Here is a 27,988-nt window from a genome sequence, read left to right as displayed (position 1 = left end):
CCCGCCCCTCAGCCGAGCAGGCCCCCGCCTCTCGCCCCGCGTCTCCGTCTCCTGGGCCGGCGCGCGCGGCTCCCGTCACTCGAACGCGCAGCGGTGGCGGCGGGAAGATGGCGGAGTCCGGTGGCGGCGGTGGCGCTGGTGGCGGCGGCTTCGGCGCGGGCTCGGGCCCTGAGCGCCCGAGCAGGTGAGACCCGGCCAACAGAGTGGGCCCGTTCCTGCCCTGGGGCCGGGGTGACCTGTGGGGAGTCCTGCGGTTCTGAGGGGCTGGGGAGCGGCCTGGGCCGGTTCGAGGGTCTTTCCGGGGGACTGCGGGCTTTAGGGGGCCGTGGAGTACTGGAGGGACGAGGGCTACTGAGGCGCCTGCATGCACCCCTAGGGATCTGAGGGGGCGTTGAGGGGCATGTAGGTCTGAAGGGAAACCAAGGGCTGCTACCTGTGATGGGGCCATGGGGGAACTGAGGATGCCCAGGGATCGGGGATGCAGAGAGGGCCTGAGCAGGGGCCATGGGCAGTCTTGAGGTTGTTAAGGCTCTCCTGCGGGCTCTGAGGAGGGCACTGAGGAGAGCTTGGAGGGGCTGAGGCACAAGGCTTCCTGGGGGGGTGCTGAAAGACCCTAAGGTGTCTAAAGGTGATCCTGGTCCTGAAGGCATGCTGAGGGGACCTGGGAGGAGTGAGGACCGTGGGAGGCTGGGGGTAGAGGGCTCAAATGAATCTGAAGGCCTGAAAGAGGACTGAGGGCCTGGGAGAACCTGAGAGGGGGAGGCTGAGGGGTCCTGGGGGTCCCAGTGAGTCCGGATCGGCAGAGAGGGGTCTGGGGGACCTGGGGGATTGCAGGGGTCCTGAGAGGCTAGAGTGGGTCTTCAGGAGCCTGAGGATGGTGAGAGAGCCCTGAAAGTCTAAAGAAAACAAGGGAAGGATCCCTCCCTCAGGCTTCTCCCTCCCATCTCTGGGTTCAACTTCCCGCTTCTCAGGTTAAAGAACTTGAAGCAAGGTCTGGCCCTCAGACCAAGGGGGCAGAATTCACTCCCCCTTTGGTCAGAGAGAGGCCCCTTTTCCCTTTGGCCGAGCCCTGAGACTGGTTGCTTAAACCCCAGATTGGCATAAAAATTGTAGGTCTTTATATGTGTTGTTCTGGGTTCTCCGAGGGGAAGAACACCTGCCTTATGGAGCACACCCTCCCTCCCTCTTCCTATTGTACGAGGCCGGCATGGCCCAGACCCTCCCCTCTCAGCCCCCCAGGACAGCCTGCCATCCTCGGCTGGCCAAGGAGGAAATTTGGGCTCTTCCTTGCTGGTGAGCTTACGGGAGCAAATGATTTCACTCAGTGTGATAAATGATGAAATTGGTTGATACTCATGTGCTGTGGAGTCAGTCCTTGTTGTAGGAACCCGGGCTGGTGCTGCTAGGAAAAGCCTGAGGGCCCTGGTGGGTGAGTTGGGCTTTGGAGGCCTGCAGTGGGGAGCAAGGAGAGATCAGAGGGTTTGGGGAGACATTCAGGGGTAGACTGGGCAGGGCTTGGTGACCAGGCATGAAGTGGCATGTAAGGGACAAACAAGAAGGGGCAGCAAACCCTAGGTCCCTGTCTTGTGATGGGATAACCTGGGGCAAGGGTGAGGTATAGTTAATTACTTACCGTACAATTCACTCATTTTAGCTGGACAGTGCATTGAGTTTTAATACATTTATGGAGTTGTGCACCCGTGACCACAATCCAGTCTTTTAGAATGCGTCCATCACCCCAAGAGTTCCCTCCAGCCCCTTTGTGGTCAACCCCACTCCCACCTCTGGCCCCAGGCACACCCTGATCTGCCTTCTCTCTCTATAGTTATGCCTTTTTAGAAATTTTATATGAGGGGGATCATACAATATGTAGCTTCTTGTGTCCAGCTTCTTTCCCTTAACAAAATGTTTTTGAAGTTCATCCATGTCGTCGCAAGTATCAAAAGTTCATGCTTTTTCACTGCTGAGTGGTATGCCATTGTATGGATGGATGCAGTTTATCTATTTAGTGGTTGATGGGTGCTTGGGTTGTTTCTGTTTTGACAATTAAAAATAAAGTTGCTGTGAACATCTGGGTATGCGTCTTCAGGTGGACATATACTTTCATCCTCCTGAGTACATACCTAGGATGGAATGACTGGGTCCTATGGTAGGCGTAGGTTTAACTTTTTAAGAAACTGCCATGCTGTTTTCCAGAGTGGTTGCACCGTTTTACATTCCCAACAGCAATGTACGAGAGTTCCAATTGCTCCCTGTTCTTGCCAACACTTGATATGGCCAGTCTTTAATATTAGCCATTCTAAGTATGTGCTGTTATCTTATTTGGGTTTTAATTTGCATTTCCCTAATAACTAGTGATGTTGGGCATTTTTTCATGGTCTCCCTGGCTATTCATATCTTTGGTAAATTTTTAAATTGAGTTGTCTTCTTCTTGAGTTTTGAGAGTTCTTTATATATTTTGGAAACAAGTCCTTTGTCAGATATATGATTTGCAAATATTTTCTCCCAGTCTCTGGCTTGTCTTTTCATTTTCTTAATGATATTTTTCACAGGGCAGAGGTGTATCATTTTGATGAGGTCCAGTGTTCTTTTTTTTTGTGTGTGTGTGTGTGTGTGTGTGAGGAAGATCAGCCCTGAGCTAACATCTGTGCTAATCTTCCTCTTTTTGCTGAGGAAGACCGGCTCTGAGCTAACATTTATTGCCAGCCCTCTTTCCTTTTTTTTCCCCCAAAGCCCCAGTAGATAGTTGTATGTCATAGCTGCACATCCTTCTAGTTGCTGTATGTGGGACGCGGCCTCAGCGTGGCCGGAGAAGTGGTGTGTTGGTGCGCGCCCGGGATCCGAACCCGGGCTGTCGGTAGCGGAGCGCGTGCACTTAACCGCTAAGCCACGGGGCTGGCCCCGAGGTCCAATGTTCTTTTATGGCTCATGCTTTTGGTGTCATATCTAAGACATCTTTTCTAAATGGAGGCACTTTCTTTTTTTTTGAGGAAGATTGGCCCTAAGCTAACATCCATGCCAATCCTCCTCTTTTTTCTGAGGAAGGCTGGCCCTGGGCTAACATCTGTGCCTGTCTTCCTCTGCTTTATATGGGATGCCACCACAGCATGGCCTGACAAGTGGTGCCTCAGTGCGTGCCTGGGATCCGAACCTGGGCTGCCAGCAGCGGAGCACGTGTACTTATCCGCTACACCAGGGGGCCAGCCCCCGGAGGCACTTTCTTAAAAGACATCTTCCCCATCCCTGAGATGCCCATTTGCCCCCTTCCCTCCATCCCAGTGAACAGTCATTGTTGTCTGGAGCAACTGATGGGGCCATCTTATTCCTGTAGTGCTAGTGTGGGAAGAGGGCTGAGTTTCTCTAATATGGCAAAATGGAGCAAACAGAAAGAGGACCAGGTTTTGATGCAGATTGTGGTACACAATATTCTCCCAAGGATCCTTTTCAGATGTAGAGGCCTTTGTAGCATTGTTCATTTATTCGTTCTGTCGTTTATTCCAAACGGGCCAGCCAGACCCGGTACGCAACCTGCCTATGACTCATTCCTCTTCATCCTTCCACATGCCAAGGTCATGGTCTCTCACAGCCTCCTGCCTCCTGAGCTCAACTTGCCCCCAGAACACTTTTTTTGGTTACCTTGTTGTTTTTTTGAAGCGAAACTTATATAACATAAAATTCACCCATTTAAAGTGTACAGTTCAGTGGCATTTAGTACATTCACAGAGTTGTGTAACTATCACCTCTATCTAGTTCCAAAGCATTTCATCACCCCAAAAGGAAATCCTGTAGCCGTGAGCGGTCACTCCCTATTTCCCCTCCCCTAGCCCCTAGCAACCACTTATCTACTTTCTGTCTCTATAAATTTATCTGTTTCATAAATAGAATCATACGATATGTGACCTTTTGTGTCAGGCTTCTTTCACTCACATAATGAGCTTCATTATTCACATGATGTTTCCGAGGTTCATCCACATTATAGTGTGTATCAGTACTTCATTCCTTTTTATGACTGCATAATATGCCATTTTGTGGACACACCACATTTTGTTTATCCATTCACCAGCTGATGGACAGTTAGGTTGGTTCCACCTTTTGGTGATTGTGATTAGTGCTGCTATGAACGTGTGTGCACAAGTTTTTGTCTGAACACCTGTGTTCAGTTCTTTGGGGTCTATACCAGGAGCAGAATTGCTGGATCACGTGGCTATTGTGTGTCCTTGATCGTGCTATCATCACCCAGCCTTTCTTGGTGTGTTTGTTTGTGGAAATGCCTTGAGGGTGGAGAGCATGTGTGTCTTGTGTCATCTTATATGCCTGGAGCTCGGGCCACATAGAGGAAGTAAGTGTTCAAGAAATATGGCCGGGAGTGAGGGAGGAAGGAAGGGATGGATGGATGGGGTGTGGAAAAGCTCTCTAGGGCTTGCCATATGGTGGGTGGAAAGTCCCTTGTATGGGATTGGGTCAGTCCCTTACCTTCTTGGGGAGACTTGTGGGGCTGTCGAAGGCTGTGGGGAGGCTGACCTTGTCTCTGAGGCTGGTTTTTCAGCCTGCCAGGCAGGGCCTGCATCTGCCTTTTTGTCCCACTTAGGGTTTGTCATTTGGCCAGGGGTGGGGATGGTTCCTGTCTTCCCCTTGGCCCTTCCAGCAGTCCCACAACTCAAGAAATTGTCCTCAGGAGGAACTGTGCTCCCCCACCCCCCCAACTGGCCCCAGCGTTACATAACATGTTTGTTCCAACTTCTCTTTTCTGCAACCAACGTGGAAAAAAGAAAGAGAAAAGCTTATTCTCCTTCTTTCCTATCTCAAGGGATCAACAAAAAACCCGTTGCCTAGTAGAGATGGTCGTTAATGACTGAATGGGACCTCTGGGGTGGGATGGATGGAGCGTGGCCGTCTCTGCCGGGCGGCCGGCCGGGGCTTGTGGAGGGGAGGTGGGGTCCTAGCTGCAGGCTTGCTCACACAAAAGACACTTGTTTTCCAGCGAGCCCCCTCCCACTTCCACCTCGGGCCCTCCGCTGGGTCCAGGCTTCTGGAGGGAAAGGAGGTTTGCGGCCATGCGGGTTGTTGGGAGGGGGAGGTGGAATTCTCTGGAGAGTCGCACCTCCCCAGCTAAAATTCCATCGCTGTGAGGTACCCGGCCGGCCGAATTCCGGAGGAACCTTCTTTCCATGGAGACTCTTCAGACGTTGGGGCTTTGGCATCCTTGCTCCTCGGCCCATCTTCCCTAAAGGTGTCTGGATGGGGCCCAGGCTCACTGACTCACACTGCTCTTAGGGGGTGGGGTGGGGGTATCTGAGTGAGGGACACGCCGGCCACAGGTGTTTCCGTGCGAAGTCATGGCCAGGACGCAGTGTGAGTGGGTTTGGCACAGTTCAGCTGAGGCGTCTGCTCCTGGCTTGGTGGTCTTTGCTTGTTTAAACTTTCTTAACCAGCCCTCTCTGGCTGCGCCCGAGATTGTCTTCACTAAGCCCCGAGGTTCTGGACGAGTTCAGCCCCAACCTCTGTGTGAAAGACTGGGGGACGATTTGGCCTCCTGAGAAGGCTTTTGTTCCTCTGGCCTTGTCCTCTTTTCAGCCGGGAGGAGAGGCTGGATTTCACCCATCAGACATGGGGACTTGTCTCCTCCTGGCGGGAATTCCGGGAGATTGGGCAGCATCAGGTGCCTCATCAGACCCATGTGTCTGTGGTCCCTCCTTCTGGTGAGCAGGCAGCCCCTCATCCTCATTGCACACCTTGGGCATGTCTGTAACCCTCCGTGTGTTAGATTTCTCATCTGGGAAGTGGGACGCCGAGTGCACTGGGCAGGGTAGCTGGGAAGAAGCGAGCTAGGGTGAGGGCATGCTCAGAGGGTGCCCAGCTCCTCACATGTGTGTGTGTTAATGTTAGTGTGGAGGTGGTGACATTGCCCTGTGGTCCCAACACTGTCATCGTTCTGTCCACTGTGCCTGTGTGGGCCTAGAGGGGATCATAGGGTGTTGGCAGGTCTTGCCAACGAGTCAGTGTGGCAGGTGGGGAAAAGAGGAAGTTGCTGTCTTAGTCCATTTGGGCTGCTGTAACAGAATACCATAGACTGGGAGGCTTATAAACAACAGAAATGTATTTCTCACAGTTCTGGAGTCTGGAAGTCCAAGATCAAGGTGCTGGCAGATTGGGTGTATGGTGAGGCCACTTCCTGGTTCATGTGTCTTCTTGCTGTGTCCACACAGGATAGGAGGGTCTAGGGAGCTTTCTGGAGGCCCTTTATAAGGGCACTAATCCCATTATCAGGGCTCCGCCCTCATGACCTAATCATGTCCCAAAGGCCCCGCCTCCTAATACCATCACATTGGGGGTTAAGTTTCAACATATGAGTTTTGAGGGTACACAGACATTCAGTCTATGGCAATTGGCCTGAGTAGTTGGGAGGACGGTGGCACCATTACTTGGTGGCCGTGAGTGGGAAAGTGGCAGGGGCAGTGGGAGTATGGAACGTGTCAAGTCTGAGCCACTTCTGTATTATCAAGAAGGCAGATCCCGCCATGTGAGTCTGGTGCCCGGGAACAGAGTGCAGAGTGTAAGCTGGGTGGGGCTGGCCAAGTATTGGAGTGGGGCCAGTTGAGTCTGCAGCAAGCTGGAGGGAGTGCTGGGCTGGAGGTGCTCGGGGGCCAGGCTGTCAGCTCAGCTCCTCCTGGGGTAGTGAGGCGTTACTTTCCTAACCTACTGGCCTGCGGGGTCCCTTGAGCTCATGATGTGAAATTACTCTGAAAACTGCACACTTCACCCCGAATTGTGCAGCGTGATTGTCTCACAGCTGGATTGTTTCCACCCAGTAGCTGCGACCCCTGGGGATGGCCTTCTTGTAGTTGCCCGTAGTTACTGGGGTAGAAAGGTTTTATTAGCCTCCGCTATCATCGTGCCTTCTCCAGGGAGCCCACTCGATGTGTCATCCCACTTTCCTTAGGCAGGTATTTTTTATTGCCCATCCACACGGGAGAGCTGAGTGAGGCCAGGTCTGGAAGTTTACGTGCGTGTCCCCCTAGAAACTTTAAAAGTGGGGCTGTCTCTGTACTCCCACCCTTTTGTCTTAGGGGATATTTCAGACTTGTGGTTGAAGGCCCTGGGGGAGGGGGAGGGAGGGGAAGAGGAGGAGGAAGGGCCCAGAGAGAAACAATTCACCAATGTGGGTGACATCCTGGCATCCCAGCTCCTTTCTCCTGTGGATGGGACTCATTGGACACCTTTCTCTTCCCCTGGTGGCTGTCTTGTGCCTCCTGTGTGCCTGCCGCTGCGCTTAGTGCTGTGTGTGTGGACCCAGGACAGACGGACCCTGCCTGCGGGACTCCGACACGCCGGCAGGGAGTTAGTGAGACAGCCGTGCAGTCATTTCCCCATGGTTGCCAGAAATGATCCCAAAGCCCAGGTGGAGGTTTCCGCCTTCTCGCCTTCTCCGGAAGGTTCTGAGAGCCTCCTCTCGAATGAGGTGGAGTGAGTCTGAAGGTTAGTGTCATTGGCTGGGGGAAGGGGGTCTCTAGTAGTAGAATATTTTCTGGGCATGTGCAGGTTCTAAAGAGGGAGGAGCCTGGCTTTTCAGGGCTCAGTAGGGCAAAGAGGAGCCGGAGAGGGTGGGAGGGAGGAGGCAGGAAGGCTGCAGGCCTGGGAGCCAGTGCAGGGTTTGAATGCATGGGCACCTCCGTTATGTTTTGGAAGGATCCCTCTGGCGAGAAATGAGGGACCTGGACCAAGGTAGGGGCCGTGGAGATGGTGAGGCAGGCTTGGGTTTGGGGAAGATTTAAAGTTGAACTTGTGCAACATGCTGACCGCTTGTGGGGCTGGGCGGGGAGTCACTGGCTCTCAGGTTTCTGCTGCACTGAGGGGTGAGTGCTGGGGGAGGACCCAGTGAGCAGGTGGGCGGGCAGGGGAGGCAAAGCCTCACTTGGCCTGAGAGGCTGCAGCTGCCTTTGAGCATCTAGTGGAGATGGGGGCAGAGGTGGTCATCTGGCCTGGAGGGCTCGCAGTCCTGCCTCTGTTCCAGAAAGCCGTCATGCCTCTCCTTGCTCAAGGGCCTCAGGTCTTCCAGCATGCAGGAATGGTCCCAGGAATGTCCTTCCTCCTGAGAAAAGGCCTAGGTCCTGAGGTCTCCCCCGTTTGATTCCACCCACCAACTCTGAGCTTCGCCTTGAGAGTGCTCCCCACGTACACCACACATGCTTATTTTCTCTCTCCTCCTCTCGTCTGTTGGTTCCACTTTTGAGCCGCATCTCTGTCTGCTCCTTGCACCTCCTCTTCATCCCGGCTCTGAGCCTCCATCAGCTCTTGCCCTCCCAGCCACCGGCCCCCTCCTCCAGCTGGTGGGACCTCCCAAGGCAGGCATCAGACCATGCCGCTCCCCCGCCTGACACCTGTCAGGGGCTTCCTTATTCTCAGAATAAAAGCCACTTCTCTACATGAGCCTCCCAGTCCCCACAATGAGGCCCTGCCCCCCCAGGAGGCCCCCCGTGCTTCTGCAGCCTGGCTGGTCTCCAACAGCGTGACAGCACCCCTCCTGGGCCTGTGACCCGGCTCTCCCTTGGCTGGAATGTCCTGTCCCAGTGCTTTGCACGGCTCCAGCGTTGCCTCCTTGGGGCCTGGCTGCTCTGTCCACCACAGCCCCTCTCCTGCCCCTCTGCCCTGTGCTCATGGTACGTTCTGTGTACTCAAGGACTTGTGTCCCCTAGAATGTGCTCTCCCTGAGGGCAGGGCTTCACCGTGGTGACTCTGATTCGATCCAGCAAATACCTCAGACATGGTCTGTGATGGGTTTGCGAGGGGACTGGCCTGACCTAGAGGCTTTTGGAACAGTCCTCCACGGCCCTACCAGGCAAGGGTCAACCTTCTCCTCCTTAATCACGGGGGCCAGGTGGAGAAACAGAAAATCACAGGCGTGTTGTCAGTGAATCAGCCCCGTTAGAGAGAAGCCAGTGAACGGTACCCTTTGCGTGTGCATCGTTTAGTTAACCAACAGGATCTTAGGGCTGTGTGTTGAAGACGGGAAATGGCCTGCCGCTCTCCCTGTCCAGCTGCCTGCAGTGGGAAGTGGGGGCCAGGACCGCTGGGTCCCCACCGAGGCAGACCCGCCCTCCTCCTGTGGTAGCCGCTCCGTAGCTGTGCAGACGAGCTCTTAACACTTGTTAACCCTGCGTCTCTAGTCCCTTCCTCCTCCCCCGCCCCTTTCCATTTCTCTCCAGAGAGAGCTCCTCAGGATTCACAGAACTCGCCCCCCACGGGCGGGAGAACCTTTCCCTAGCATTCCTCCTCTGCAGAGCGGGTTTTGGGGTGCATCCAGCGTGATTTCAGACCCCTTGCCAAGCAGCCGAGTGGCTGATCTCTTCCCTGCACTACCTCGCCGCACACTGAAAATATTGTGATTTGGGAGGAAGTAACCAGCACCTTCGGGGAATCACAGACCTTTCCTGTGAGGGAAGCAGCTTCCGGAATTGAACACGCTTGGCCTGGAGGAAATCTTGAGGAGTGGATCTTTGGGCTTTTACAGGCTTGGGGGGGGGGGTCACCCGAGGATCAGGCTGAAGATGTTTTCTGACGCCACAACTGCGAAATTCCACAGGGGTCAGAGACGTGATCGGGGCGGGCGGGAGTGGGCTGGGCTGGATATCCGGAGAGCTCTCCTCTCAATGGGATGTTAGAATTTGAAGCAGTCTGCCGAAGGAAGCAGGAGCAGAGAGATGTGATCACCTGGAATCTTCTGTAACCCGAGCTGAGAGTGGAGCACTCTCCCGAGGCTGGGTTTAGGGGGTGGTGAGGTGCCCAAGAGGTAACAGGCATGTAAGGGAGCCCCACTGAGAACCCTGAAGGCAGCTTCCACATGGAAAACTTGCAGGACTGTAGTTAAAGTCATGACCCTGTGCTTGCCTTGGTGAAGTCTGGTCTATCCCAGGAGGGCTCTCGCTCGCTCTCTTTTCTCCCGCCTTCTGTCACGGGAGGAGGTAATTGCAGCCTGCCCATGTGCCCGTAAGGCAGGGTGGTTGGGAGCACGCAAATGTTTATGCTCCACGTGAGTCACTTGCATAAACGATTGGTGGTGTTTTCCTTGCTGAGGCTGATGGCATCGGCTGCCCTGCAGCTTGAGCCTTAGGCATGCTTCCAGCATTTTAGCATTTAGAGTTGCTGAACTTTCGAGGTGGGGGGCGTGAGTAGCTTGCTGACCTTTCACAGGGAGCTGACTGTCTTGTCACAGGCAGGCGGGGCTCAGGCTGAGTACAGCCACTGCCCTCTCCCCGCAGATCTCCCAGCATGGCTTCCTTGTGCCCCCCGTCCCCCTGTCCCCCGGAGTAGGAAGCCTGTGTGCAGTGCAGGGAGAGGTGGCAGCTGGAGAAGCATTAACTCCACTGTGGTTTTTCCAGAGGCTCCTCTGGAATGTGGTGGATGGGAGCCCTGGATCTGAGGCTTCTGACATTGAAGGCCCCCTTTGGTTATGAGAACTAGAAACTCAACTTACTGCCTTCAGTTAAAAAATAAGGGTTCATTATTCACATTAAAAAAAAAGTTCGGGGAGAGTTTTAGGTACGTTGGGATTCAGGGCTCAGATGATTCCCTTGCAATCTGTGACTCCCGTCTCAGCTCTGCCTTTCCTCTTGGCTGGACAGGGTGACCATCCAGCAACCCGAGAGGGAAGGCGAGTCTCCGTCCTGGGAGCTCCAGCAAAAGTCCCAGGGAAGGCTCTGATTGGATAGGATTGGTCACACTCCCATCCTGGGACCAATCAGCATGGCTGTGGGCCTGGGAGACTCTGGTTAGCCAGGCTAGGTCATGAGTCTCCCTTTCCAGCCCAGGGATGGAGTCTCCTGATCCCTGTCGCTGGGGCTGAGAGTGAAGAATAGGAAGTTCCCTGAGGAAAACAGGGCCCTTATCAGAAGAAGGGAAGGATGTTGGTACCTCCTAAAATGAAGATATTCTTGACAGGCCCCTTCTGATACCTTATTTTATGCTGCTGTTGGAAGGGCCCAGCTGAGCCATCCCCACGTCTGTATCTGCCTCCGTCTGGCCTAGCACCACAGGGCGTGAGCACATGCTGTTCATCAGAACCGTCCCTTTCGGGGCCTCAACACCTGCCCTAGCAGGGGAGACAGCCAGGCTGGGCCCGCAGATACTGGAATTTGGCAGTGCTGGAATCTCACTGCGTTTTCGAGTGGTGCTCTAGGGCTGTGTGATCATGCACCTACTTGCCTGATCTGCAGAGTGAAGGGGTTTTTCTCAGTCAAGTGGCCCCATCTCCAAGCCTAGTATAGCGGGGATAATGTGGGGGGATGGGCTCTTATTGGGATCAGCCTTGCATCAGTGGATGAGAATGAAACAGGTGAAGCCTCAGACTGAGACCTGCCATCTAGTCTGCTCCTGCCACTCCTGGCATGGGGGCCCCGGCTGGGCTTTGAGGGGCAAGGGAGCCTGTGGGGAACCCTGGCTGGGCCTTGAGGGCAAGTGAGGCCATGGGGGAGACCTTCTACTTCGAGAAGGCTCAGAGGTGCAGGTGGCAAAGGAGCATGGAGGAGCTGGTGGACCTGGGAGTGTGGCATAGGGAGGAGGGTCAGTGGGGTGCAGGAGAAGTCAGCCCTTCAACGTGGGAAACAGCATGAGCGAAGTGTAGAGGTCAGACATCCCAGATAGAATCCTGCCAAGGGCTTCCTGGTTGAGCCCAGTCAAAGGATAACATACTCAGTCCCAGGACTTGGACCAGGAGGTCACATGGAGGGGGTGAACAGAGCAGATACATGCAGCAGATATGTGCAGCAAGCAGAGATATAAGTCAGGCTCCAGCCAGTGTTGCCACCTAGCAGCCATCCACTTGCCACCCATCCATTCACCCACCCACCCAGCTATCTACCCACTCATCCACCCATCCGTCCATCCACCCATCCATCCACCCACCCACCTACCCATTTGTGCATCCATCCATCTATCGTCCATCCATCCACCCACCCATCCATTCATCCGTTCAACATCCATCTGTTCATCTATCCATCATCCCTCCATCCATCCATCATCCACTCACCCACCCACCCATCCAACTATCCAATTGACAAGCATGTCTGAGCTCTGAGCACATGCTGGGCATGGTGCCAGGTGCCAGAACACAGCAGGAGACGGAACCCACCCAGCCCTGCCCCGGTGAGGCTGGGCTCACCGTTTCAGCCTTGGGGAGACAGACTGGAAAGAGACAGATGGTGTGCTAGTCAGAGAGATAAGCAGGGAAGAAAAATAAAGCCAGGTTGGGGGTCAGAGAAGCATGGGAACCTGGGAAGGCTCTCCTAGCGTGACCCTGCAGGGTGCGGTTACCTCACTCGGAGCAGCTGGAGGGTCAGTGGGACAGTCCACACCCTTGCCCTGGCCTGTGCTGAGGAACCACGTCCTGCCCTTCCTGCTGTCCAGCTCCAAGTCCACCTCCCAACTTGGTGCCCCTCGTGAGCAATCTTAGCTCTCCCAGCCTTAGTCTCCCCATCTGCATCACGGTGATCATGAGGTCCACCCACCTGGGGCTATGAAGAGGCTGACACCGGCCAGGCCCCTTGTGGGCTGAGTGGCCTTGGGTGGGTGCCTGAACCTGTGTGCCTCAGTGTACCCGTCTGTAAATTGGTGGTGATAGTGGTATCCCCCTTTCCAGGCTGTCCACTGAGAGGTGAGCTGGGAGCCAGGTCTGCACCTGCCCAGTCCACAGCCCTGCATGGAGTGGGTGCTCACTCACCAGGATGGGGAGGGGCGGGGGTATCATGGAGGCGGAGCTTGCTGCTGACGAGGGAAGTGAGGTCTGGGTGTCCTCTTTCCTTCTTCCAGCCTTGAGAAGTGGCTAGAGTTGGGCGGGTCTGGGATTGGGTGCACACTGTCCACAGGGTCCTCCTGTCCATCAGCAATGGCCAGACCCCCATGCACCCTGGACCGTCAAGGGCATTGGTCAGAGGCTAGAGTGAGGGCGCACAGCCCAGGCAGGAGGTCACGGACTGGCTTGAGGGGCGCTGGGCTCACAGCAGTGGTCCCTGAAGAGTGAGGAGAGGCTCACAGTGGAGAGCTGTGGGGGGTGCTTAAGCAAGGGAGTGACGGGGTCTGACGTTGCCTTCCATTGGCATGAGGACAGGCTGTGTCCGCAGGGTGCACCACTGTGACCCAGTCAGTATTTGGGGAGCACAGGGATCCGTGTGGTTTGTCCCTTTCACAGCAGAGCAGGACCGCCGAGCTGGCCCTGCCTTGTGTGTAGTGGGCACTGAGCGAGACCACCCCGCCCCAGGCCCTGTGGCCCTGGGGTCTCGGGCGGGCCTCGAGATGGGCTCGCCTGGGTCTCATTGTTGGGCTGGTGACATGCAGCCCAGGTAGACTCAGCCTGTACTCCCAACCCCACTGGGTTTGCCTCTCCAGGACAGGAGCAGCGGCTTGCCTCACTTCACTGGGTCCTTGCCAGGATTGATGATGTTCTTTCAAGGTGATGCGGGTTCCAGAACCTACCTGCCTGCCCTGCCGCCCTTTCGACCCTCAGCCTGCCTGGCTGGCTGTCACATGGGGGTTCTCAGGAGGTGCCAGCCTCAGGTGCCACGAGGTTGCATGGTTACCTCCTGCCAGGCACTCCCTGACACCCTCTCTTTTCTGTCGCCCTGTCACTGTCCAGCAGGCACAGACAGACAGGAGCCAAGGATGTACACGTGGGGGATGGCTCCTGATAGTGATGCCATGAGGAAGATGAGGCGGGCAAGTGCAGCGTGAGCTCCTTCACAGAGCTCAGGGAGGGCGTCTCTGCGGGCAGCGTGCTCCCAGGGTGGGCTGCAGTGGGCCCTGGCCGTGTCTACAGCCCAAGGCTCTTGGAGGAGGCAGAGTGGATGGGAGGGAGGGGGTAAGGAGGAGACACCTGTCCTCCTGAGACACACACAGATCAGTCCACAGGCTGCAAAGTCTGGCCTTGAGGCTGGGCATCCTGTTTTAAATTATTGCAGAAGATGTAGGAGAATAACAAGCATGATGACCAGGAGGGAGAAATAAACAACTGCTGATGCCTGTGGAGAGAAACCAGGCTCGGGGGGGCATGGGATCCGGGCCCTTGGCCAGGTTTTCTTCTCTCTCTCTGGGCTTCTGTCCCCCCCGTCCCTGGGTCTCTGTCCCTCCCTCTTTCTGGGTCTCTGTGCCCCCCCCACCCAGTGTCTCTTTTTCCCTCTCTTTATCTCTGCCCTCCTCTCTCTGGGTCTCTGTTCCCCCTGGGTCTGCCAGTGGTTTGGTGTCCAGGCATGCCTGGACACTGCCATGGGGACTTGCATCTGCTCCTGGGCTCCACGCTTGTCCACCGAGAAGCCCTGATCTTTGGTTCCTCCCCAGGAGCCCAGGAACAAGCCTTGTTAGAGAACTGCAGGCAGGCATCTTGGCAGGAGCTGCCCCTTATCAGGAGGGGTAGGCCCAGGAATGGGCCTGCTGCGCCTGGGGTTGAGGAGGGTGGGGCCGGCCTCGGAGGCGAGCAGTCCCAAGAGAGAGCACACTGACGTGAGCGTGGGGGCTGCTGGTCCGCTGGCGTGTTAGAGGGCCGGTGTGAGGTGCCAGAACATGGTGACTCTATCCTTTGGGCTGGGAGCACAGTACCCGGAACTGTGAAATATTGTGGTAACCATGGCAACAGTGGCTCCGGGGTTGTCTGCCTTTGTGGGGCCTGTGGGACCCTGGCTCAGATGCACCTTTTATCCATGGAGCTGCATGCCCAGGAGCCAGCACTGTGGCCTTGGCAGAGCCAGCAGACTACAGCATAGTGAGAAGTAGGAGCCAGCGCTGGAGTTGCCCGCAGCCGTGGGGGCTGTGCTGGGCCTCGATTTCCCCATCATGAAGGGGACACTTGCTGCACTGACCTCCTAGCGTGGCGGGGGATTCATCAGCTTGCGTGTGAAGAGCCATGCCCGGCACATGCTGCGTCAGTGGGCCTGCCTCGCGAAGGGTCAGAGGTGGGCGAGAGGGGGAAGGCAGAGAAGTTTCCAGTCTGGCTGGAGGACAGGAGGTAGGGGGAGGGTAGTATGTGAAATAGGGCGGAGAGGTGGACCAGCGGGCTGCCAGAGCTACTCCATCTGTAGCTCTAGAGCCCGAGTTCCCCCTCTCTGGGCCTCTGTCCTCCCCTCCCGGGGCCTCAGCCCCCTCCCCCACCCACCTGCTCTGAGTCTCTGCCCTCCCTCCATTCTGGGTCTCTGTCCTCCCTCCATTCTGGGTCTCTGTCCTCCCTCCATTCTGGGTCTCTGTCCCTCCCCTTGGGTCTCTGTCCCCCCCCCCCCGTCTCTGTCCCCCCCCCACCCCGGGTCTCTGTCCCCGCCCTCTGGTCTCTGTCTTCCCCCTCTGCATCTCTGTTCTCCCTCCATTCTGGGTCTCTGTCCCTCTCTCTGGGTCTCTGTCCCCCACCTCTGGTCTCTGTCTCCCCCTCTGCGTCTCTGTCCTCCCTCCATTCTGGGTCTCTGTCCCTCCCCTGGGTCTCTGTCCCCCTCACGTCTCTGTCCCCCTCTCTGGGTCTCTGTTCTCCCTCCATTCTGGGTCTCTGTCCCCCCACGTCTCTGTCCCCCCTCCATTCTGGGTCTGTCTCCCAAAGGGTAGCGTTTTCCCCACTGATGCACCCCGGGACCCTGGGGCCCAGTGGCCTGGAGCTCCCTGGTACGGCATCAGCCGGGGCGCGAGCCAACCAGCTGTGCTGCGCTGCTGTACTCCGTTGAGCCACATGGACAATAAAACCAAAATTGGCTTTGAAAGTGGAAGTGCTCTCCGTTTTAAGGGGAAGTGAGGGAATTTGCATGTCAGAACAGTATGTTAAAGGGGCAATACCGTCAGACTCTGTTCTGGCCTGAGCTTTGGGCTCCATGTGGGGGTGGGAAAGGACTTGACAAAACCCCAAAGAAATGTTTCCATGAAATTCTTTCTTGTTCTTGCTTTTTCCTTTTTTTTTTTGGACATTCCAATGAAAAGAACTGTTCTGGGGCGTCGGATCTCTCCTGTAGGGTTGGGTAACTGACCGTGGAGACCAGGGCCAGCAGCCCGGTGAGAGCGGAGGAGGGGAGTGCCCACCCCGCTGGGTGTTGCTCTCAAGGCAGCCCCCACCTCCACCACAGGGCCCCGTCACAGAGGTGCTAGGGCCGCACTTGGTGTGGCTCTGCACTGTCTGTGGCCTCCCCCCACCAGGCCATCCTGCCTTGGGCTAGGTCCCCTCCAAAGCAGACCCTGAGGCGAGGACTTCAGCCCATGGCGTATTTGAAGGGTAACTCCACGAAAGACCAGAGGCGGGAGGGAAGGAGCCCACGCAGGGGAGATGAGCCGTTGACAGCATGGGTAACGGGCTCAGCTGGCTGGGGACCCCGAGGAGATGATGGGGATCCTGCTACAAGTGGGCCACCTGGGGGCATTTATCCCACCCAGTCCTACTGGATGTCAGCCCCTATGCAGGGGAAAACCCCAAGGGAGGCAGTGCCGTGTCCTCATGTCCATCACAGTCCTGGGCCTGGCAAGGGGTGCCCGATGACAGTGCTCGGGGGACGTGGTGCAGGGGAAGGGGATCAGGATGGTCCCAAGCCCAGGCCAGGCCTGCGGGGGCCACGTGTGACCCCTCAGAGGCCAGAGCCAGGCCAAGGGTGCAGCTGGGGCGGCAGAGAGTGACCTCCAGAGATGCCCTGACCCGGCTGCTGACGCATTGGCTCCGATGACTCAGTGCGGGTGACCAGGGCTCTGGTGGCCGTCTGGAGACTCGGACCGGCTCAGGGCTGCCGCCGCCGCCGCCTTCCTGGGGGCGCGTGGCCCCACCGCGCCGACCGCCCCCTGTCTGGGCCAGCCTGAGTAATGGGTCCTTCCCTTAGTCATCGGTCCCAGGCCCAGCCCTCCCTCCTCCTCCTGCCCACCGCCGCCCAGCCAAGCCTGCCTCTCCATCCAGGCTGGGGACTCTGGCCCCTGCTGGCTTCTCTTCCTCCCTGAGCTCCCCAGAGGGTGTAAGGTGTGTGTGAGGGTAGTGGTGGGGGTTTCAGGGCCGGTTGTCCCATCTGTGAGATGAGAGGAAGGAAACAGCCTTGTGGGGTGCTGTGAGCCTTCCTGGGGGCACGAGGAGGAGGCCTAGGGGAGGATGAGGCATGGACAGAAAGGGGCTGCCTCCTCCCTGCCCAGTGCAGCTTGGGCCTGCAGCCTGTGAGCAGCCCCGCAGTGGGCTTGGCTGGAATTCCTGTGCCGGGGCATCCTAACTCCCACATAGGAGTATGGCCTCTGTGTTCAACTGAAGGGAGCTCTTTGTTGGAAGGTACCATAATTCTGTGTACCCCCTTGAAGGGCGTTTAGCTCATTTCCCATCTTTGGCCCCCAGAAACAGTATTTGGTGAATATCCTTTGCATCTCTTGTCTTGTATGTGTGAGTATATCTCAGATAAATCCTAGAAGTAGACTTGCTGGTTTGAGGATGTGAGCCTTTAGAATTTTGCTAGGTCTGCCAAACTGCCTTCCTGGAGGTTGTCTTACTTCACACTCCCACTGGGAACGGACGTGAGCGTCTGCTGCCAGACAGCCTGATGACTCTGCCCACCTGAGAGGTGAGGCTAGTTTCTTGGTGAGTGCAATTTTCTTATTGTGAGTGAGGCTGACTCTTAGGTTGTCTAGCTAGCTGTGCTTCCTTTCCTATGAACCGTCAGCCCACATCATTTGTACATCTTTCTGTGAGCATGATGGCTTTGTATTGATTTCTTGGTGCTCTTTATATATGGGGGACCACAGTAAATATATGTCCAGGAACTGAGCAGTCCCAGGATGAAGTTGCCCCTGGTGTGAAATCTTCCTTCTGGTGAAAATGTGCACGTGCCTGCCAGTCCCCAGAGCTTAGAGGAAACACAGGAAGTCCTCCCTTCTTGCCTCGCAATTCAAGGAACTTCTAAGAAAAAACGAGGCCAGTTGAAAGCAAAATGGCAAAGGCCTGGCAGGCCTGTGCACAGAATCTGTGAGGCGAGGTGTCCATGGAGAGGCTAGCCAGGCTCCCTTGGCATCTGCCATGTGCTGGCACACTGGGTGATTCCAAGCTTTAGGTCTCCAAGCCCCTGGCCCGGTTTGAGGGCACATGAGTGGCTCGTACGGGGGGTGGTGGTGGGATGCAGCCCCCCACCGGGCCTTGCTGCTTACCTAGCCCAAAGGGAAGCTGAGGGAAGTAGGCAGTCTGTGGTCCCTCGTTTCCCAAGAGGTGACTGGGGCCAGGGAGCCTCACCACAACTCTGTGACATCTGTGCTCCTGCCTGCCCCGTTTGACAGCTGAGAAAATGAAGACCCAGAGACAAGGGAACGTGCCTGAGTCACACAGCTGGCCGACGGCTGGGCAGGAGTTGGAATCCTGCCCTCTGCTCATCGCACCAGATGCCAGAGCCTTGTGAGGCGAGGGCTGTGCTGCAGCCCAGGCAGGCTTCCTGGAGGAGCGAGTCTCACTGAGCTGCATCTCCCAGCCTTTGTGTCCTGGCCTGAGCCCCAGACATTCCACTCAGGGCCAGGCTCTGGGTTTGGGTGACTTAGGGGATCCTGGTGTTGAGAGTGGCATGCTGGTGCTGTCCACTCCAGTGCTTGGACCTGCCGAGTCCAAGTCTGTGTCTTAATGCCATGCAATTCACCCGCATGGTAAAGTTCAAGACTCATCTCTTCTCTGCCTTCCCCTCCCCCGTCCCTGAGAGGGAGGCTCCGAGGGGTCACTCCCCGTTCTTGACCACCAGGCCACTGTGCTGCACAGAGAGGGTGAGCACGCAGCCCCAGGCACGAGGGCCCGTGGTGGTGGGGGAGGTGGCTCTGCACACTGTCAGGCAGGCGGGGCCCCAGGCAGGGCTGCAGGGAGTGGGTTGGCTTCCCAGGGCAGGCCCTTGTGGCAGCCAGGCCTTTGGGGCCAGCACCCAGGACGCAGCCAAGCCCTCTGCTCCAGGGGAAAGGCTGGTGTCGCTGTCTAACTGCAGGGCTGGGAGGAGAAGTTGGGGACACCCTCACTTTCTGGCCTCCGTACCTCTTTGCACCCGGCTCCTGTCCCCTCTCCCTGGGGTGCTCACAGCTGCAGCATGAGGCTGATTCTGGACGATTTGACCACTTTTGGTTCCCATTCCCTGGACTGTGCGCCTGGTGAGGGCAGGGCCACTCCATCTCGTTCACGCTGTGTCCTCCCACCCACGAGAAAGGGAAGAGGGGCTGACAAAGCCGATGAGGCGAGCAGGTGGGGTGGGGGGTGGGGTCCTTGGAGACTTGTGCAGGATGCAGGCTTGGTGCAGGCAGCTGCAGGACTGTTGTAGGGTGTTGACGAGAGGACACAGTGAGGCCCTGTCCCTGGAGGCGTCCCTGCAGGGGCTGTAGAGTGGAGGGCAGCCCTTTGAGGTGGGCACACTTTGAGGCCCTTAGAATCCTCAGGGTCGGGCCGGCTCCGTGGCTTGGCGGTTGAGTGCGCGCGCTCTGATGCTGGCGGCCCGGGTTCGGATCCCGGGCGCGCCCCGAGGCACCACTTCTCCGTCCAACCCGAGGCCGAGTCCCACGTATAGCAACTAGAAGGAGGCGAACCTATGACATACAACTATCTACTGGGGCTTTGGGGGGAAAAAAATGAATAAATAAAATCTTTAAAAAAAAAAAAAAAAAAAGAATCCTCAGGGTCCAGGAACCAATGGCCTTCTCTTAATGATCTTCAGAACTTGGGTCCATCATGGGGTCTTGGCAAGCTGAAAGAGCAGAGACTTGGGTCACAGCAGTGGCCTGGTCAGGCAGGATGGGCTGGACGCAGTGGCACTGGCTGCCTCGTGCCGGGGAAGGCAGGGGGGTGTATGAGGTGGCCATCCCCTCACCTGGTGGGGAGAGGCGACGGGGCTGAGCTGGAGACTTGGGGTCCTCCTGGGCCCCTTTCCTTCCCTCGCTCCATGGCCTTTAGGAGGGCTGTGCACCCAACCTTCCAGGCAAACCCTGGGTTTGGCTGCCAGAGCCCCAGGCACCCCAGCATCGCCAGCCCAGATGACTGTGGCCCTGGGCTCCAAATCATGTGCGTTCCTGCCTCCCAGGGACAGGCAGCCTTTCTACCAAGTGCCGGCCGTGTCCCCCCATGCCACGTCCCCACACCTTTGGGACCCTGAGCACTTTGCAGGCCTGTGGTCAGCGCCTGGGGCCCTGCAGCCCCTCTGCCCATTGATTGGTTCAGCCCCCTTTCCTGAGGCTCTCTGGAAGGGCCACTGAGGTGGGTGGCCTGTGTGTGCTCGGGAACCTCCTGTTAGCGATGGCTGCGTTGATTGAGCACTGACTGTGTGCCTGTGCTTGGTGTCAGCTCTTTTACTCCCGGGAGTGCTTTGGGAGCTGGTGGGCAGTGGGGGCTGAGAAGCCTTTCTCCTTCTGCTTTCTTGGAAAGACCGGTGCCCACATTCCTGGCCCTCATTTGCGGGCAGGCATCAGTTCCAGGAATGGGAAAGCAAGTTCTAGAGAGCTGGAGGCTGTGGGGAGAGAGCAGAGTGCTTGGGAGGGTGGCCCTGGCCCAGGGCGGAGTGGGGCGTGGGTCGGGAGAGTCCTGGGGGGCTTCTTGACCCCACAGGGGCCTGACCCTGGAGCTGTTGGCACGTTCCCCTCCTGTTGTATTTGGAGGATGAAGTGATGTATTAGGGCCTTTTGAACCATTCATTCATTGAGGCACTCTACGAAAGTTTTCTGAGATGAAACAGCAAAGGGGATAGGGGCTGGAGGGGAGGGGATGAGGGGATGAGTGGGGGATGGGGTCTGGACCACGGAGCGCCTCATATGCTGTGAGGTGCTGGCGGCCATGGCCGGGTTTTATGCAGGACCTGAGAAGGCTCGATGTCCTTTCATTTTGTTTTTCGTTTTTTTTTTTTTTTTTTGTGAGGAAGATCAGCCCTGAGCTAACATCCGTGCTAATCCTCCTCTTTTTGCTGAGGAAGACCGGCTCTGAGCTAACATCTATTGCCAATCCTCCTACTTTTTTTTTCCGTGAAGCCCCAGTAGATAGTTGTATGTCATAGCTGCACATCCTTCTAGTTGCTGTATGTGGGACACGGCCTCCGCATGGCCGGAGAAGCGGTGCGTCGGTGCGGGCCCGGGGTCCGAACCCGGACTGCCAGCAGCAGAGCACGCGCACTTAACCGCTAAGCCACGGGGCTGGCCCTTGTTTTGTTTTTTTATTGAAGTGAAATTCACATAACATAAAATTCACCGTTTTAAAGTGTACAATTCAGTGGTATTTAGTGCTTTTACAGTGTTGTGCAACCACTACCTCTGTCTAGTTCCAGAACATTTTCATCCCCCCAGAGGGAACCCTGTCTTCCTGAGCAGTTAGTCTCCATCCCCCCTCCCTAGCCCCTCGCAGCCACCAATTTGCTTTCTGTCTCTGGATTTGCCTGTTCTGGACGTTTTGTATAAGTGGATCATGCAAACATGTGGCCTTTTGTGTCTAGCTTCTTTCACTTAGAAAAATGTCTTAAAGTTTCTTCCACGTTGTAGCATGAATCAGAGTCATTCCTTTTTTATGACTGAGTAATATTCCATTGTGTGCATACACCACATTTTGTTTATCCACTCATCCGTTGATGGTCATTTGGGTGTTTCCACCCCTCTCCTTTCTAAAACTTTATTTTTTATTCTAAAATGACCTTTGCCTCCTGAATCCTCATTTTGAGGTGCAGGGCTCTCTACTTCACTCGTCCCCTTCTTCCTGGCAAGCTGCCGCCACAGGTAAACTCATTTTCTTAGGGCAAATATTCTTGGTTTTGTGGCTTCCCCACAATTTGCTATGCTTTGCCCCATATTGACCACAGGGTAACAGGAAGATCCCGTGTAGCCTGCTATTTCCCAGGCCCAGGTTCAAATCCTGCTGCATCTTCTTGTAGTTCCAGGGCTATGGACAAGCCACTTGCCGTTTCCCTGTCCCTGGAAGGTGGGACAGGCCTTTCCCCTTGACTGGATGGCCACTGATTGCAGGCCAGAGCCAAATTCTTCTGAAAATGGCCAGAGTGACTTTGTGGTTGTGTGGCTGCCCTCCCCTGGGGTGCTGGGCACAAGAAGTGGGCTGGGCAGGTGTTGGTGTGGCTGGGCCTTGAAGGCTGGCTCCTCCTGGAGGTGGTGCTCCCTGCTCCCCAGTGGACGGCTGGCTTGTGACACCCCCATCCCCAGGGCCTGTGCTGCCTGGGAAGCTGCAAGTCGTTGTTCCTCCTTCACACCTGAACTGGGGCTCTGTGCCAGCCCCTTAATCCCACTCCACCCTTTGCAGGGGAGAGAAGATGGGTTTACCTGTGGGGGCAGCTCGCTGGGGCATGGGGGACAGCAATGTGACACAGAGGGTCCTCTACCTCAAAATGAGTGCTCACAAGGCACATTTAGAGTGAAAAATAATGGAATAAAGTTGTAAAAAGGGGAGGAGTGGAAGCAACCCACATGTCCGTAGATGGATGAAGGGAGAAAGAAATTGTGGTCCATCCACACAGTGGAATATTACTCAGCCATAATAAGGAATGAAGCACTGACACATGTTACAGCATGGATAAACCTCAGAAACATTATACTGAGTGAAAGAAGCCAGACACAAAAGGCCTCATAGTGCGTGATCCCATTTATATGAAACGTCCGGAACAGGCGAATCCACAGAGACAGAAAGCAGATCAGGGCCGGCCCCGTGGCTTAGTGGTTAAGTGCACGTGCTCCGCTACTGGCGGCCCGGGTTCGGATCCCGGGCGCGCACCGATGCACTGCTTGTCCAGCCGTGCTGAGGCGGCATCCCACATACAGCAACTAGAAGGATGTGCAGCTATGACATGCAACTATCTACTGGGGCTTTGGCGGGGGGGGAAAGGAGGAGGATTGGCAATAGACGTTAGCTCAGAGCTGGTCTTCCTCAGCAAAAAGAGGAGGATTAGCATGGATGTTAGCTCAGGGCTGATCTTCCTCACGAAAAAAAAAAAAAGAAAGCAGATCAGTGGGTGCCAGGGGCTGGGGGAGGGAGGATGGAGATTGACTGCTCATGGGGACGGAGTTTCATTTTGGGGTGATGGGAGTGTTCTGGAACTAGATAGAGGTGATGGTTGCACGACATGGTGAATGTACTAAATGCCACTGGATTTTTTAAAATGGTGTATTTTATGTTATGTGAATCTCACCTCAATTTAACAAAAAAAGAGTCATTGTAACCTCCTCCAGTTCTATGTGAAACCCCTCCTGTTTCACAGGCGGCAAATGGAAGTGGAGAGGCTGCGTCTGCTGCCAAGGCCTCTTGGTGGGCAGGTGGCAGATGTGAGCAGGACTCAGGTCTGGTTTCTGCTTCTCTGGGGCTGGTTCTGGCGATTTTGCCCACGCCTGGGACACCTTCAGAGCCTGCCCAGTGTCTGGGGCGGAGACCAGACAGCCCTGAGGCCTCTGAGCCACGCCCCCACCTCTGCTGTCTTGCAGCTTGGCCGACAAGAACGGAGCCCTCAAGTGCACCTTCTCGGCACCTGGCCACAGCACCAGCCTCCTGCAGGGCCTGGCCACCCTCCGCGCCCAGGGCCAGCTCCTGGACGTCATGCTCACCATCAACAGAGAGACCTTCCACGCACACAAGGTGGTCCTGGCCGCCTGCAGCGACTACTTCAGGTGAGTGGGGCGGCCCCAGGGGCAGGCTGGAAAGCGCCCGCCCTTCTAAGAGGCAGCCGTCTCCGCACCAGCCAGCCAGGGATGGCTCTGAGTGAAAGTAGCTGGTGTTGGCCAAATGTCCAGTAAACCTGCAAGTTTCTCCAGGTTTGCAGCTTTATTCAAACTTTTTGGGGACATTGTGCAAGCAAGCAGAATATGCCTGAGAATTGAGTCAGAGGTGGCCAGTGGGCCCCTATTTAGCAGCTTCCGCCCTGGGGGTGGTGGCGGGGCTCCTCCAGGTTTTCCTTCTAAGTCTTTATTTGATACCAGTGTGTGCCAGGCACTGTTCTAGGCCTCAGGGATCCAGCAGGGATAGGACAGGCGCAGGTCCCTGCCCTCACAGTGCCTGTACTCAGGCCAAGGGACAGACCAGTGCCCCCATGTGCGCATGCTCTAGTCCAGTACCCATGTGACAGGTGAAGGCTTGCTGGGTATACGGGTCAGTCTGCCACCAAGGCCCTTTCCTAAAAGTTCCTTCCCTGTGCCCAGCTTGGTGGGGGCACGAGGGCCCCCGGGTGCAGGGCCAGGAGCCATTCTCCTTGCCAGCTGGGGGCTGTCACGAGCTAGGGATGGTCTCGCTCATTCCCTTGGTGACCAGCCGGCAAGCTTCCTCCTGCCAGGCGGCGACCCCACCAGAGAGCTGGGGGCCCGCCCTGATGGTGGTACTCCAGCCTGGCTTCGCCAGCTGTGGCAGAGGCGCCCCTGCCCGCCGTCTCAGAACCCCAGCCCAGGTGTGCACCGTGGGCTGCATGCTCCTCCAGCCCAGGTGCCTTGCCTGGTGCGCCCCCCGGCTGCCCGCTCTGTGGGCTCAACGAGGCCGTTCTGGGGACTCGGAGCAGCCAAGCCATCTGGGGCGCCGCTTCTATTTTTATTCTGGATTTGGGGACGGGCGGGCCAGCCCAGCCAGAAATGCCCTTTAAAGGCTCCTCTGCCCTGGCATTGCAGCCGGGAAGGCCTTAAAAGGCAAGGCTCCCTCCCGTCGCTGTGACTGCCTCTGCCTTTGATGGGCTGATGGGACTCGTGGGGACAAGAAGGGGCAGTGTCTGGGGGGATGGCAGAGTGCTGCTCCTGGAAGGCTCTGTGGCGCTGCGGCGTGGAGTGTTGCGCAGTTGTTAGCTGGTGGCCCCGCAGCAGCACCAAGCTCAGCTGTTCCTGCTCAGGGGCCCGAGCCCAGCCCACAGTGGGTGTGCAACTGGGGGGCGGGCATCTGTCGGGCAAATGGATGAGTGAAGTTCCCTCCCCTTGGTCAGCCGTCATGATGAATGCTGATAGTAGTCGCAGTTATAATGAAATGCCAGCTTGCTCTGTGAGAGGAGCCTCCCTTGCACCATCTTCTAGAACCTCCCACAAGCTCTGAGTGGGCGCTGGGGTTCTCACCCCTTTTCCCGGTAGAGGGCCCCTGAAGGCCATGGGGGGACTGTGACCCAGGTCTTTGTCTCCCACTGGTGCTCACGTTAGTGCCACTTGCCAGAGCAGGACAGCACAGCTGACAGCTGAGTCACTCACAGGGGATCTCATGGTGGGCTGGGGCTCCTGTGGGCCATTCTTGGGGGGCTTCCCTGACCTCCTGGGCCTCTCTCTGGAGATGGCAGTGACCCCAGTGGGGCCCCCTGAAGGGCACTCCCACCTGGGGACCCTCACCCCCTCCCCATCCCTGTGTGACGGCAGCTGAGACCCAGGCTGGGGAAGGTGGAGCCACCTGCCCAGGTGAGCGTGCCGCTGAGGGGCTGGGCTCTGTGGACAGTGCTGCTAGTGCCTGCGGGGTCTCGGCCTCATCTCCTCGGCTTTCTGCAGGTGTGGTCTTCCAGGGCCAGGTGCCAAGGTATGGCTGGAGAGCTGTCCCCAGAGCCAAAGCCAAGCTGTAGTCTCCTTCTGCACAGCTGCACCTGCCCCGCCATGAGCGGCTCCCGGCTCCCACCCTCCGAATCAGCTGGGCCCCAGGCCTGCACGCTTCTGGGTGAGGCTAGGCAGGGCCCCTTGTGGAGGGGCACAGTGGGGAGCTGCTGTTTGTAGGAAGATGCATAGTTTAGACTGGATTCAAAATCTTTCTTTTTTGTTTTTTGAACATCTTTAATGACCCTCTGGCCCCCCTCACCCCATACCCCAGTATCTGAGGCCAGGCTGGTCTGGGCCAACCACAATGCCCCTTGGCCTCCCTGAGCCCACATGCTATGTCTCCCACCTTCAGGGCCATGTTCACGGGTGGTATGAGGGAAGCGAGCCAGGACGTCATCGAGCTGAAGGGTGTGTCGGCCCGCGGCCTGCGGCACATCATTGACTTTGCCTACAGTGCCGAGGTGACGCTGGACCTGGACTGTGTGCAGGATGTGCTGGGCGCCGCTGTGTTCCTGCAGATGCTGCCTGTGGTGGAGCTGTGCGAGGAGTTCCTCAAGGCCGCCATGAGCGTGGAGACCTGCCTCAACATCGGCCACATGGCCACCACCTTCAGCCTGGCCTCGCTCAAGGAGTCAGTGGACACCTTCACCTTCCGGCACTTCCTGCAGATTGCCGAGGAGGAGGACTTCCTGCACCTGCCACTGGAGCGCCTCATCTTCTTCCTGCAGAGCAACCGGCTGCAGAGCTGTGCCGAGATCGACCTGTTCCGCGCTGCCATCCGCTGGCTGCAGCATGACCCGGCCCGGCGGCTGCGCGCCAGCCATGTGCTCTGCCACATCCGCTTCCCGCTCATGCGGTCGTCGGACCTGGTGGATAGCGTGCAGACTCTGGACATCATGGTGGAGGATGTGCTGTGCCGCCAGTACCTGCTGGAGGCCTTCAACTACCAGGTGCTGCCTTTCCGGCAGCATGAGATGCAGTCTCCGCGCACGGTTGTGCGCTCAGATGTGCCCTCACTGGTTGCCTTTGGCGGCACGCCCTACACCGACAGCGACCGCTCCGTCAGCAGCAAGGTGTACCAGCTGCCTGAGCCGGGCGCCCGCCACTTCCGTGAGCTCACGGAGATGGAGGTGGGCTGCAGCCACACGTGCGTGGCCGTACTGGACAACTTCGTGTACGTGGCTGGTGGCCAGCACCTGCAGTACCGCAGTGGCGAGGGTGCAGTGGACGCCTGCTACCGCTATGACCCCCACCTGAACCGGTGGCTGCGCCTGCAGGCCATGCAGGAGAGCCGCATCCAGTTCCAGCTGAACGTGCTGTGTGGCATGGTCTATGCCACGGGTGGGCGCAATCGGGCCGGCAGCCTGGCCTCAGTTGAGAGGTACTGCCCGCGGCGCAACGAGTGGGGCTATGCCTGCTCGCTGAAGCGCCGCACGTGGGGCCACGCGGGCGCCACGGCCGGGGGCCGCCTCTACATCTCGGGCGGCTATGGCATCTCAGTGGAGGACAAGAAGGCGCTGCACTGCTATGACCCCGCAGCTGACCAGTGGGAGTTCAAGGCGCCCATGAGCGAGCCCCGCGTGCTCCACGCCATGGTGGGCGCCCGCGGCCGTATCTACGCCCTTGGGGGTCGCATGGACCACGTTGACCGCTGCTTCGACGTGCTGGCCGTAGAGTACTATGTGCCTGAGACGGACCAGTGGACCAGCGTGAGCCCCATGCGGGCCGGCCAGTCGGAGGCCGGCTGCTGCCTGCTGGACAGGAAGATCTACATTGTTGGGGGCTACAACTGGCGTCTCAACAACGTGACAGGCATCGTGCAGGTGTACAACACCGAAACAGACGAGTGGGAGCGTGACCTGCACTTCCCGGAGTCCTTCGCAGGCGTCGCCTGTGCCCCCGTCCTGCTGCCCCGGGCCGGGACCAGGAGGTAGCCCCTGGGGCTGGCATGGCGTCCACTGTCGCCACGAGGGGCTTGGCGAGCCCACGTCTGAGTGAGAACCACGGATCCCCCCTCTCCTGGGCTGGCCTCCCGGGGTCTGCCTGTTGATAAGGTCCCTCCTTTCTTCCCGAAGCAGATCTGGGCTCAGCGCTGGCTGAGGTTGCCTGCCAGCAACGAGGCTGGCGTGTCATGGCAGCAAACTTGCACCCGAGGCGGTTTCCTGGTCATGCATTGTCCTAGTCCGTGGGTGGCAATCCGGGCTCTTTGGGGTGGTGTTGTGTGGCTTTGCCCCGCTTCTCTCCCCTCCCACAGCCTGGCCGTCTCAGACATTCAGATGTGGGCTCATTAACGTGATTAACGTGATCCCAAATCCATGGTATGCAACTCACCCCCCTCCAGGTTTATGCGCCTGTGTTTTTTAAAATAAATGCACCACAAATCTCTGTAACATATAGACCTCTAGGAGTGGGAGGGGGGCTCGGAAGCACCCACCTGCCCAATAAACCCTTCTGGGGGTAGAAGGGGCCGGGGGAGGAAGGTCCCGTACGCGTCTGCTTTTCTGTCCTCGGTCCCCACACCTTCAGGGCGTTCCCTCGGCTACTTTCAGGA

General features: G+C 57.2%; 1 protein-coding gene across 2 annotated transcripts; it reads left to right on the top strand.

Moving 5' to 3' along the window:
- Positions 1 to 104: 104 nt before the first annotated feature.
- On the top strand, positions 105 to 27,827 carry KLHL26 (kelch like family member 26). Of its 2 annotated transcripts, none has more exons than XM_087443478.1 (3): positions 105 to 184; positions 23,380 to 23,562; positions 25,892 to 27,827. In XM_087443478.1, the coding sequence occupies exons 1-3, from the start codon at positions 108 to 110 to the stop codon at positions 27,369 to 27,371; spliced, it is 1,740 nt and encodes a 579-aa protein (XP_087299604.1). In that variant the 5' UTR covers positions 105 to 107; the 3' UTR covers positions 27,372 to 27,827. The 2 variants fall into 2 exon arrangements, with proteins under 2 accessions (XP_087299604.1, XP_004422997.1); XM_004422940.3 differs by having other exon boundaries at positions 25,790 to 27,827.
- Positions 27,828 to 27,988: the final 161 nt, after the last annotated feature.

Source organism: Ceratotherium simum, chromosome 18 (genome assembly GCF_057802395.1).
Source record: "Ceratotherium simum simum isolate JZ-2026a chromosome 18, ASM5780239v1, whole genome shotgun sequence".
NCBI classification, from domain to species: Eukaryota; Metazoa; Chordata; class Mammalia; order Perissodactyla; family Rhinocerotidae; genus Ceratotherium; species Ceratotherium simum.
The sequence above is the reverse complement of the archived record's forward strand: the minus strand, read 5'-3'. Positions and strand labels throughout refer to the sequence as shown.